This window comes from Populus alba, chromosome 9, assembly GCF_005239225.2.
Source record: "Populus alba chromosome 9, ASM523922v2, whole genome shotgun sequence".
Lineage (NCBI taxonomy): Eukaryota > Viridiplantae > Streptophyta > Magnoliopsida > Malpighiales > Salicaceae > Populus > Populus alba.
In genome coordinates, this window is record NC_133292.1 from 12811685 (window position 1) to 12824842 (window position 13158).

General features: G+C 33.7%; 3 protein-coding genes across 4 annotated transcripts; 1 reads left to right on the forward strand and 2 right to left on the reverse strand.

Annotated features, from left to right (window-relative positions):
* Window positions 1-121: 121 nt before the first annotated feature.
* On the reverse strand, window positions 122-2901 carry LOC118032341 (uncharacterized). 2 transcript variants are annotated; one of them, XM_035037020.2, is made up of 5 exons: window positions 2756-2901; window positions 1592-1848; window positions 1293-1504; window positions 853-1120; window positions 122-745 (listed from the first exon to the last, which is right to left on the reverse strand). In XM_035037020.2, the coding sequence occupies exons 1-5, from the start codon at window positions 2847-2849 to the stop codon at window positions 446-448; spliced, it is 1131 nt and encodes a 376-aa protein (XP_034892911.1). In that variant the 5' UTR covers window positions 2850-2901; the 3' UTR covers window positions 122-445. The 2 variants fall into 2 exon arrangements, with proteins under 2 accessions (XP_034892911.1, XP_073267414.1); XM_073411313.1 differs by lacking the exon at window positions 2756-2901 and adding an exon at window positions 2384-2504.
* A 1337-nt stretch (window positions 2902-4238) lies between these two features.
* LOC118032267 (cytochrome c1-2, heme protein, mitochondrial) lies at window positions 4239-8489 on the forward strand. The gene is made up of 8 exons (XM_035036912.2): window positions 4239-4407; window positions 5475-5552; window positions 5832-6052; window positions 6659-6938; window positions 7037-7108; window positions 7742-7858; window positions 7974-8039; window positions 8123-8489. Exons 2-8 carry the CDS (start codon window positions 5493-5495, stop codon window positions 8237-8239), a joined length of 933 nt encoding a protein of 310 aa, XP_034892803.1. The 5' UTR covers window positions 4239-4407; window positions 5475-5492; the 3' UTR covers window positions 8240-8489.
* A 2829-nt stretch (window positions 8490-11318) lies between these two features.
* LOC118032339 (CEN-like protein 2) lies at window positions 11319-12761 on the reverse strand. Its single transcript, XM_035037018.2, has 4 exons — window positions 12485-12761; window positions 12288-12349; window positions 11934-11974; window positions 11319-11809 (listed from the first exon to the last, which is right to left on the reverse strand). Exons 1-4 carry the CDS (start codon window positions 12683-12685, stop codon window positions 11592-11594), a joined length of 522 nt encoding a protein of 173 aa, XP_034892909.1. The 5' UTR covers window positions 12686-12761; the 3' UTR covers window positions 11319-11591.
* Between the last annotated feature and the right edge of the window lie 397 nt (window positions 12762-13158).

Sequence of the window (13158 nt, forward strand, 5' to 3'; positions counted from 1 at the left end):
ATGAAGAGCTCTTTGGTGTGCAAAGCCATGCCAGGGATTTCTGCTTGATCTTTACAATCTTGTCCAAATTCGAATAAGGTCTCTTCATGGTTTTTGAAACTCCATATTGAAGAAATCGAGACCACGATAATAAAGGAGTTAGCATACCTTAATTTGGGGCACATGGAATCCATGGGCTATAGCAAAAACACGTTTCCACACCATGTAGAGTTCTGTTGAGTCATCGTCACAAATAGTTCGTCCAGTTCTTGATACTTACCAGATTAATTAGGAGATCATGTGGATTTACGAGGGTTATTAGAAAATATGATTACAAGGGAGCATGCTGGTGGCTGAATTAGTCTACCATCTTTACCGGTTCTCCATCGTACGATTAGGTGGAACCTCCAATCATTTCCTACCAGCAACGTTATTTGTCAGGGACTTGGAACAGACACTTGCGAGCTCATACACCGGAGGGAAGCAAGAGTTCCCTCAGGATGGCTTCGAACAAATTAGTGTCATACATGATCAGGTGTCCTCCATCGGTGACTTCATGATAGCGAATCCACTGCAGCTTCCTGCAAACATATTGCTGGAGTTTAACTGGCACTAATGGATCCTCAAAACCTTGCCAGATGTGAACAAAACTCTCATTGTGTGGGAATGGATTACTTAGTTCCATAGGATCAAAATCCCAACTTCCAAAACCCACCATCAGGTCTCGATGAAGAGATTCAAAAACACCTTGTTGTCTTATCACTGTCTGCAATCAGGGAAGAAAAACATTCATTCTAGATATCAGGAAATCCTTGGTAACAATGTTGTCGTGTCAATTTAGATGTACTAGGCACTCTTGTGAATGTTGCCCACCTGATTATGAGTCAATGTTCCTGACATCATCTTCAAGATTTGTTTGTCTCTATTGCCATATACTTCCGGCACTATCTCCACATAAGAAGATGACGGGAACCATTTCTGGCTCATCCACCAGTATAGCAGTCCAGGAACGTAATGGGCTATCCGAAGTTTCCATTGGTCTCGCCGAAGCTGTCTCTTGTAGGCCTCCCTGGATAGATGACAAGGAAAGGAAGGCCACCAGTAATTGACAATTGGAACCACAAGAGCTGCACCTGCTAGCCTGCAATGGCTCATATTCAAGAACATCAGCAAATTTTGTCGGTGATTTTAGCCTAATTCTTATGTAGAACCACAACAATCCTATTGCATTAATGAGTTCGGTATCAAGTATTTTGCAATATTGATAAAAAAAGGTTTTGACAACACAACAAAAACAAGTTCGATTTTCATGCCTGTTTGGTATATACTTGAGGCATCCCCAAGTGGGATAGCCTCCCATGGAGATTCCAACCACATAGAAATTTGATCCTAGCTGTAATTTGTCTGCAAGCTCTTGAATATCAAATGTGTCGCTCTTTACCGAGCGATTTGGATTCGGATCACTCTCTCCGTACCCTGCGCGGTCGAAGGAGAGAAAATATATCCTCAACTCAAGAATTAGTTCCTGCAAACAACAAATACAGAAACAATTCTACTCTAAAAGAGTGACAAAATCTTCCAACGGATATAAAAGAATTTATCATCATTGTACCTGAGAGGCTACAAGAGCCATGTCCTTGGAGTTGTCAAAGCCATGAACCATGATGATTTTGAATTCAGATTTCTCTTTGGCAACCCCTCTCTCTCTATAAGCCAGATACCTTCCATCGCTGAGTTTGATTCGAGGAGAAGTAACAGGAGGACCGCCTGGAAGTCCACAAATATTCGGAGGGGGAGGCTGTATTATAGTCTGATAAGTCCATACCAGAAGACTAATCAACAACACAATCACTGCCTTGGTAAACATATCTGTCACAACATTCAAATCTATATCAGAGTAGGAATACCATCCTGTAAATCATTCAATCAGTGCCTGCGATTTTATTTTATTAGTAAAAATGTTTGGTTTTTAAAGCAAAAAAACGTCAAGTTTTTAATCTATTTATGGCGTGTAATTAAGACAAAGCGACTGTCTCAGTTTTGGTTTTAAGAAATAGTATAAAAAAGATTTGAAGGGGAGATGTTCTACGGAGCAAGTAGTACCTCTTTTACCTTTTTTCCAGCATTTTCTACCATGTTTTTCTTCAATCATTCAAGTTCATTAACATATGCAACTTAATCTGTGCTTTTTTTATATTTTAATAGCATCAACATGTATATTCAATGCATGCTTTGTTCATAAAACTGTATTTTTTTTTTTTAATATTATAAAGCTATTTTGCATATATTATGTTTGTGCAAATATATATTTAGATGAATTTATTGCATCTCTTAATATTAAACTAATCTTGAATATTATATTATGCAAATTACATCAACTTCAACTAAACATTATCAGACGAACCTCAATCCTATCAATCAAATCTCTGTTCTTGTTAGGAAATCTCCAGAAATTCTTCTTTACGGATAAAAATGTTTGACCACAACAAAGCCACGAAATGCATGACCGTCCTTCGCCACACATATTACCGTTATCCCTCGTCGGTTGTAAAAGTGGAGGTGAAGATATTATAAATGGGAAGGAGAATCTCATTTCATAAGCTAGCTAGCTTTTGCGGGGAAGATAGGCACAAGATCACCTAACAGTTTTAATAATTAATTTGATGTAAAGGAAGAAAAAAACAATTTAATTCATGCAGTCAAACAAAAATGCAAATATTCCATCAAAACAAAAACCTATTGACAAGAACTTTTAGAAAGATGAGAGAAAACACACCTGGAAAGAGCGGAAAGGAAGAGGATCTAGCTTTGTTTCTTCTAGTACGAGCTCTTGCTGATACAGCCGATATCTTCTTGCCACCACCAACCATTCTGCTCTAAAACTACAGTAACACACACTAAAAAGGACTATCTTGTGGTCCTGTTCACCACCACCCGATTTAATAATTTTACCGATTAAATTTTTTATTAGTATTTACACTAATATTTCATTTGTAATTATATCATCACGGAAAATGTCTATAAAAAAATAGTTGTTGATAAGTTTTGGTACGCTGGTAGAACCATGTGTAATTCCATCAATGAATTGCAGTCAATTTTTTTTAATTTTTTAAAATATATCGACGGACTGATTTTATCAGTGAGTTAATAATAATATTGATATTTTTTGTAATTTTTTTTAAATTCTTTAAAATATCTCAACGGAAAAAATCCATCGGTAACCACTTCAATAATAATTTTAAAATATTTTTTTAAAAAAAATCTATTAAACATAAATAGAAAATAATTAAAAGATTAAATTAATATAAAATTCAAATATTTAAAAATCAATCATCTTAATATAAAAATCAAATATTTATTATAAATTTATACATTAAAATACAATAAAATTAGAACAGAGACAGTGTTAAAAGATAACAAGGTTGGTCATACTCAAAATTATGAAACCAATAAAAGAATACACATGTACAACACATTTATGATCTCATATTCATTATCATTCAACGAGGTTCTTTATAATCATAAGAGAATTATTCATATTTTTTATTCAGAAAGAGCTTATATATCTCGAGTTATGTTCGAGTGTATTTCAGTATAAATTTAATAATATCTATATTCTATTTATTATCTATTAGGTAAAAAAAGTAATCATTTATCTAGGTTAAGTCGAGTTTATATTCATCATGTTATGATTAAATTTGTATCTTTTCATGTAGAGTGTACTTGAATTATGTCTCATATAAATAGCTTCTACCTTGAAAAAAAATAATAAAAGAAGGGGAAAACCCCGGTTCGATAGGAAAAGAAAGCATATTCTAATTACATGCTAGTATATACATGGTACAAGAATATTTAATAAAAAGGTTATTTTTACATATAAAAAAATAAATGTACATGTAACGTGATCATGTATTTATGATTTTCAGCAGACATGCTTTATTTCATTGCTGTGAAACTTACAAACATGTCCTCGAGCCTACTGGATAGGGGCCTAATTGGAGCATGAAAAGTGAAATACTAGCCTAGAGGTCGTAACGAATAGACTCGATCCATCAGATTGCATATATAAGGCCCAAATCATACAAGCCCGTCAACGGGGATCGAATTTCCCTGGCCATAACAATAATATTGAAGATCACAAAAAAAAAAAAAAAAGTCCCAAAAGGAAAAAATAATAATTGCCGTGTTAATTGGTAATTATGGTATTGTTTGTGGGCCTTTATAAACGGCCATAACAAAAGCCCAAAGAATCGAAGGAAAGGGTGTGGAGAGAGGAGCAAGGGTGTGCGTGGATTTTTTTTTTTGGTGTTGGCGTCTCCTCTCCTTTTCTTATTATCACCACAAAACAAAGTCAGTTGTGGTTTTAAGCTATTTCTGCTCCTCCATTTTGGATCTGCCTATACTTTTCGGACCATCTCTACTCTTCTTGTAAGTTGATCTTTTCATCTCAAAGCTTCCTAGATCTGTAAATAATACTAGTTTATTTTTCTTTTACAGTTGAGATGCTTGTGTTCTTTTGCGGGGTTAATGTTGTATTAGGTGATGATTTAGAGTTGTTTGTATTAGTTTGTGAAAATAAAAAATAGGTTTTTTGAATGAGATGTTTGTTGGTCGGTCGTGTTTGAATATTGTTAATATTGCTGTTGGAGAGTAAGGTTTAGGGTCTCCTAGTGTTTTGTCTGATTTGGAGGAAAAAAAAAGATTCGATTTTTATGAATGTTTGTAATCAGAATGTTAAAAAAGATTTAGTGTTTGTCTTGTTTGGAGAAAAAAGATACAATTCGTAGTGTTGAAGGTAGATTCTTGTAAGCTTGTTCTTGCAGCTGGGTGGATTAGTTTAGGCATCCCTGTTTATGGGTGTCTCTCGAAAATGGATTCTAATTTTTCATGTTTTGTGTTTATGCAAAAACGTCTCCTATTTACTTGTGTTTTTGTGGCGAAGATTCCAGTTTTGATGCATGTAAGTTCTGTAGTGTTGGAAAGATTGTTTTGAGTGATATGCGGAGAAGCTAATATCTTGCCAATTTCTAAGAAATCACTGTTTGAAAGACAAGGATTTATACATTTCTAGGACGAAGAGTCTAAAATGCTCGTGATTTACAAAATTAGAACTTGAGCTATTGTCTCAAGGCTTTGTCGGGGTTCTCTACTCTCATCTTTCTTCAGTTATTTTTCTGATATAATTCAGGTCTGAATTATTCTTTATATTTGTTGCAAGCGAGCTTTTTTCTTTTTCCTTTTTTTCTCCCTGTGATTCTGCTGAAAAAGCAATGGATTTGCCCTAGTGAATTTGTGTTGGCATGTTTTTTTTTTTTTTTAATTTTTTTTTTTTATGAAAATTTAATGTAGGTTAGTTTAGAGGCTGAATTGGATTCTAAATTAGAAATATGTAATCAGGATTTCATTCTTCTAAACTGAACATTTGACTCTTGCATGTATGTCTATTCATATGCGTTTGTAATTCTTCTTGTTTTTTTTCCCTTTCTTTTTCCTAGTGAATTTAATTAACAGAAATGGCTGGAGGAGGGGTGATCCACCAGCTTCTGAGGAGAAAACTTCAGTCACACTCTGGTGTAAGACTTTCCTTTCCTTATTTCAATCTGATCTTCCACTGTTGGTTTATGTGTTGTTTAGTCAACTTGTGGTCTCTTTTGCATGTGCATTTGTGCTTTGGATTTCCATTTTTGTGTACATATTTACATCGAATTTTTTTGGGGATGATTCCATCTTTCTTATAATCGTTTGATCCACAGTAGGAAGAGAGGCTTTGGTTTGGACTTTGGAATGGATGTTCTTACTATGCATCTAGGTACTACAATATCAGCTCCTAAGTAGCTTTCACATTTTTGCAGGCCACTTCAGTTTTATCTTCCTTCACTTCAAAAAAAGTTCATGGTGATGCTGGATCTGTGGGTATGAAGTCCCTAAGAGCATTTGCATTATTTGGAGCTGGACTTTCAGGGTTTCTGAGTTTTGCATCAGTAGCATCTGCGGATGAGGCTGAACATGGGTTAGAGTGTCCAAGCTATCCTTGGCCACACAAAGGGATTCTAAGTTCATATGACCACTCTTCGTGAGTATATTTGTCCATCCTTTCCAGTAGAAAAAATGCTTAAGCCCACAATTTAACTCAACTTAGAAAAGCCTTAATGGTTATTACATCCATTAAGCTATATGCCCATGCTATCCTTGGTCCGACAAAGGGTTTCAAAGTTCATATGCCATGGTACCTGAGCATTTTTTTTTCCACTTACAAAATGTAATTAAGAGCACAATTTAACTTGACTTGGAAGAAGCCTAATGGTTGCTACACCATTTAGCTTATATACACCTAAGGTTTTCCCATGATCTAAAGACTATTCAGTGTGACCATAATGCTGGTTCCTACTGTTTTGGGTTTTTTATATATATATGTGTGCGCGCGCACGTGCGTAAGAGCACATTATCATAAATTTGCAGCGGTAAAATATCCTGCTTTTAAATTTTTTCTTCATGTGTTATTAGTAGAAAGAAAAAAAATTGTTAATATGTAACTTCTACTTTCTTCCTAGTCTCTGGTAGTGGCTGTGTATGGACAAAAAAATTACCTTGATAATTTTGGACATTATCATATGAACTTGTTAGGATATTGCAATAAAATGCAACCTCTGTTTTAACGAGATCAATTTTTCATGAGCAGGATTCGTCGTGGTCAGCAGGTTTACCAGCAAGTATGTGCATCTTGCCACTCCATGTCCCTGGTTTCATACCGTGATTTGGTGGGTGTTGCATATACAGAAGAGGAGACCAAGGCTATGGCGGCAGAGATTGAGGTGGTTGATGGACCTAATGATGAGGGTGAGATGTTTACTCGTCCGGGTAAACTCAGTGACCGTTTTCCTCAGCCATATGCGAATGAACAAGCAGCTAGATTTGCTAATGGAGGAGCATATCCTCCAGATTTAAGTCTTATTACAAAAGTAATACCTACCTTCTTGTTTAGGGGTTTTTTTGGAAGGTGTAATCCAAAAGGTGTAATGGTCTATTATAGAAATCTCTTACACTTTGGTTTTTTCAGGCTCGTCACAATGGTCAAAACTATGTGTTTGCTCTTTTAACTGGTTATCGTGATCCTCCTGCTGGTGTTTCGGTATTTTCTATTCCACTCAAGTTTCTTTTACAACGCAAGTTTTACATGGCACGTGTTATTGTTCTTTATATAGCTGAGAGAAAAGTATGAACAACAATCTTATATAAGATACTCAGAAGTTCTTCGGCTAATAATTTAGTGAATGGATGCTTTGCTGATTGACAACTTCGGTATAGAAAAAAAATACTTAATTGATTGCAACTTTGTTTAAGAAAAAACTTTATTGTGATGCATTATGCATTTGGTGCTCCTCTTCACTTGTAGAAGTCTTTTATTATTGGTGGAAAAGTCCCTTTTCTCTGCTGGAAGGAGCTATTCATAGGTGTTTGCTATTTATCATCCTTCTTTTTTAAATTTCTCAGTTAAGACTCTGAAATGCTTGTAAATCCATCTTCTTCTTCAAAAGGAAGAGTCTGTTTTTGGTCATTCTTGATGTTATGGACCATGTTCTTTTACAGGCTTATCTGCCTTTTGTTGAAATGATGCTTTATCATGAAGTTTATTTGTCCATGTTCAAAGTTACAAATATCTTGTTTTCATTCTGCTTCAATAAAAGATTATTATGCTCTGTGTGTACTTGATGATTTTGTTTTCCTCATTTAACCCAAACGTGTTTTCAAAATGTTACTGTAGATCCGAGAGGGTTTGCACTACAATCCTTACTTTCCTGGGGGAGCTATTGCCATGCCAAAGATGCTCATTGATGGTGCTGTTGAGTATGAAGATGGTACCCCTGCAACAGAAGCTCAGGTTGGTTTCTTTGTTATAATTGTTGCCGGGTTTCAGAATAGGCATTAGCTGTAGGATTGGAATATACTTTTTATCAGGTAATTTCATAATTTAAATGTTATTGATTGTGTTGCAGATGGGAAAAGATGTTGTGTCGTTTTTGTCATGGGCTGCAGAACCAGAAATGGAAGAGAGGAAACTGGTATCTTTGTTTAAAAACATGTTTTCATCACCTTATGCCCTTAAGATTTAACTGTAGCCAACAACATGTGCTTTCTGATGCAGATGGGTTTTAAGTGGATATTTGTACTCTCCTTGGCGTTGCTTCAAGCTGGATATTACCGGCGTTTGAAGTGGTCTGTTCTCAAGTCTCGCAAGCTGGTTCTTGATGTTGTCAATTAGCTTCTTTTGGTTTCGCATTCCTATTTTTTGAGGACTTGGCTGGCAATAATTGCCTGGTAAACTAGGTTTTATTTTTTGCTGTGATTGGTTGTTCTATTACAAATTTACAATGGTGATGGAGTGACCCAAAGAGTCCTCTGTGAAATTGAGGTAGAAAATAAGCTACTCCATACCATTAATGCTCATAATTGTAACACATTAATGCTGCTGCTACTCGGACATATGAAGTTTTGTTAAATTTCTTTCTTGAGTGATGGCTATCTTCTCATGCTTGCTTTGAAAGGATCTTTGATGTTTTTGGTTTTGGAGGCTACAAGGCCCTTGAGAATTGCCATCACCATATTTAATGTTGATAATTATATAGCATTTACTTGGTGCCACGCTCCTATGGTCTCACCAAGCACACCTGATCAAACTAGCTTTGAGAGCTTAAACTTTCAGTAATTATGGATGGTGAAATATGTGATAGGTGGGTGGTGATGGAGATTGAAAGAGGCATGGATTGAAAACTATTATACACTATATATATATTCGCTCTAAACAGAGGAAAATATTATATCCCTTCAAACCCTAAAAAAAATATTCTTGAAAAGCCAAAAAATAATGATTTCATTATAGTGTTTGATTTGAATTTAATTAATAAATAAATTGAATTTATATTTTTAGAAGAGATAAGATTCAATTCATTTTATTTTTTATAATATCCTTATTATCTTCATGTTATTTCTTCAAATATCTTTAAAAAAAGTGAGATGAGTATTTTAGAAAAATTAGTTGCTTTTGTGATTTACTTTGGAAGTATTTTTAGAGATAAAATCTCATTTGAAATTCAATTCTTAATACTCAAAAGTATTTTAAATATGAGATTTTATTAGAATATTTGGATTGAATTTAATACATATGATTCCAAACATGCTGTAATTCCGATTCCTCCCAAACCCAAAAATAGTTCTCCTTGAAAAAATTCCAAAAATACAAAAATAATTACCCAAATATTTTTTGGGGAAATGATTTTTTTTTTACCTCATACACAAAAAGGGGTTTGGGGAAACAAATTCTTGGTAAGATATTCACTGTATTAAGATTTGGAGAGAGAATATTTTTCATTTATTTCTCATATATATATATATATATATATATAATTCACTGTATTCACTTGTATTTTTTTTCTATCAGTCACGTATCATGAATCTGTCCATCCATCTTCGGTTAACTTATAGATCAACTTGGAGAAATCATGCATCAACGAAAGTTTAAGATCGATCGCACCCAGATTTGTAGTAGTAGAGGGATAAATTTGATAAAAAAAAAATGTTAAACTAGAGGGACCACTGTGATTTTTAATAGGGCCAAACTTTGTACCTAATTAAAAACAATATTATGGCAACCTCTTAAACTTTGAGCAATTTACATTTTAGTCTTAGTATTTATTAAAATTATTAATTATACCCTTCCAACTCAGGTTTATATCCTTTGTTATTTGATTTTCCATCTTATCCTAATTTCATACCCAAAAGAGGCTGTTGGTGTGTGCAATCTTTTTACCCATAGTTAGAGAGCACACAAATACCCATCATGGCAAGATTAATTTCAGGCCTCTCTCATTGTTAATAAATAATTACGAATCTCTCTTCTTCTTTTTTCTCTTCAATTTTTTTCACAAATGAAATGAATAATAACAATTAAAAGATTATATATGTTGTGGTTTGTATGTGCTTATTAATTCTCCAAAAATATGTCAAAAATGAAATTCTAATAAGCTTTAATATATATGCGTTTTTAGCTTGACTATTGGATGCTCTAAAAATAAATAGAGATTTTATGTATTTTGATGTAAAACATTTTTCTTTATTATTATTATTTTGAAACTAAAGCTGTATATATATTAGGGTTTATTGAGTCTCTTAATTTGTGAGTAATTAATGATTACATAGAATCATGTGCAAATTAACAAAAAATATATATGTTATTTACCGTCAATTATGAATGTAAAAGTAATATTGTCTAGATTACATTTAGAACAAATTAAAATTAATAAAATCATAAGATTTTAGAGTCAGTATAGTAAAACTTATGTAATTCTAAGTATAATCTATAGTTGAGACACATAAATTCCTTGCGTATTGATGTATTTAAATTTTAACCAATAATATTTTTTTCATATATTATAAGATTAACGCATAAATTGAGTCCCTAGCTCTTGCCATTAACCATGCACACAAGAAAGTGAAAATTTTAAACTTATGTACCAAGTTAATTTTTTATTTATTTATAAAAATTCAAGAAAACTACTTGCTAAACTGGACCAATCCACGTCAACATCCTTCAAATTGTTAAGGAAATTATGATCGTATATGAGTTGATGAATTAATTATGTATTGTTTTAATTCTAATTACTTTTTAATTAAGTTTTAATTTTTCCTTAAAACATTGCAAAATCAAGTAATACACTTGTATTTATTTTAAAAACTGGCACTAATTAAGAGCTTAAATTTGATTATAAGCATCGAGAAAATAGATATGTTTTATATTTTTAAGATTTATGATATAGTAATTTTTTTTAATTCAATTTCAATCAATAAAACACATTAAACATTGATTCCAACTTTTTAAAAATTACTATATAAATTTGGATTAAGCAATTTTTAATGAAAATGAGATCTATTTTTACTTTTATTCAAACCCAATAAGAAAAACATAAATAAAATCAATATGAAAATGTAGTGCACAAACAAGATTATGATAATATAAACTATCTAATAGGTGGTGTAGTGGCAAGAGATTGAGACCAAGAAATTTGCTCCCTTTGTGGTCTTAAGTTCGAGTCATGTGGTTGCTAATATGATGATCACTAGAGGTTTACATGGTCGTTTACTTCAGGATCCATGGAATTAGTCGAACTATATACAAGCTGGCCCGAACACTCATGTTAATAATAAAAAAGATTATAATAATATAATTAAATCACCAATGAATCATTATAAGCGAATAATCAAACAAACAAAATATTTATTTCACCCCGACAACAACGCAAAGGCATACAAAAATAATTGATAATGAAATCATGTATATGCTTGAGGTTTCCCTCTATTTTTATTATCAGTAGAGATTGCTAAGAATACAAAGATAACATATAAGAGGTCTTACTCTTAGGGTAACCAATTCACTCAACGATAATATTGCAATATTGATCTGAACTGTTTATTATTCATAGCTTAAACCATCCATAAATACTAATTAATTAATTAAGTTTTTTTTTTAACCCTCTCCTGCTGCATGAAGTACAGTAGTAGGGCATGACAAATATGCATGGTTATTATTGAATCTTCTTCTTGGGAGTACCCTTTAGATCTCAACGTCTCCTTGCAGCTGTTTCCCTTTGAGCATTGAAGAAGACAGCTGCTACCGGCAGGTCAAGCTCATTTTCTTCTGCAAATTTCCTCGTGTTAAATTTGTCCCTTGAGGATGGTGCGCTCACCGTTTGTCTTCCTTTCTGCCTGAAAAGAAGGTAAACAAACCTGTGGATCCCGATGTTAGGCCTTGGCATCTCATAGCTCACCACTTCCCTTCCTGCAAGAGTGTGTGTGTGTATATATATATATATATATGGTTTATTTTCATCCCCCAAATTAAAAAACCATTCACATATATATTATGATGATTTTTCTTTCTAGATTAGGGTGAGGAATCATACCGAATGAGGCATCTGTGGTGCCTGGGATATCAGTCACTATCCTGTAAACATATTGGCCAAATCGAGATCAAGTAAGTAACGAGCATGTATTTTGCTAAAAATGTATACAAGTGATCTTAACCTTTCTTTTTTCTACTATTTTGGTGCTACGAGCACACCTTTTCCACTCACAAGTTTTACGAAGAAATCTGGAAACGATAGAATCAGCCTTTTTAACTCGATCGATCTCCTCTCGGATTGTTACTAGAATTCAATTGTTACTACTGCTTTTTCACTTTTCGTTTATGGAGATAATTCTTTCCTAGCTTCAGTCCTATATAAAGTGAGCAAAATTAGAGGAATTCATATATATACCAGTGTAGGTGCTCCCTCAGGTACGGATCACTAGGTCCTGGAACATCTGGGTCTGTCATGACCTGCAGTCATCAAGGTGTGTATATATATATAGCTAGTTAGAATAAAATTGATCATGGTATACATACAAACATCAAAGAAAAATGAAATTCGTGGGCATATTAACTGGGAAGTAACAGGAAATTACAAAACCCTACCAGGGTGAAAAAAGATCTCATATCACCACCATGGACCTCAACTTTAGGTTTTTGAGTGACAGCAGATGGGAAAAGCTCATGGCCATTATAAACCTGCTTGTTGGAGTTGTAAGTGACAGTCATTTTCACATTTGGAGTGAAATAATCAATTACATCTCCAATCACTCTCCCAACCACAAGAGGATCCGACAGTTTTGCCATAACAAGTAGATATATATAGCTAGATCAGTGGTAGCTGTAGAATAAAGGAGTTAAGCTGTGAAGAGAGTAGTAAATAAGCAAATAATAATAATACGACTCTGTTTTCTTCAGCTTTGGAAGGACTCGTGCTGCGGATTGAGGGTGGTAGCCTCTCCTACTTATAGTGCTCAGATGTGCTGCTTTGGATCCATGGAAACTCGTGAGCCTCAAGGGAGGTGGGGTTATAAAAAAAAAATTAAAAATTAAAAAGTGGGACTTTAAGAAAATGGGCGTGTACGTACTAAAGCTACGTTTGTCCACGTGATAAAGAATATATTTTTTCAAGCCTTTAAAACAAACTAAGCATCAGCACAAGGGCGGTAAAGCTGGGAAAAAAAATAAAAATTCTTAGCGGATGTGCGGGAGACCATTACTTGCAACAGAGGTACAAGACGACTCTGTATATCCATAATAGATAGATAATTGTGGAACAT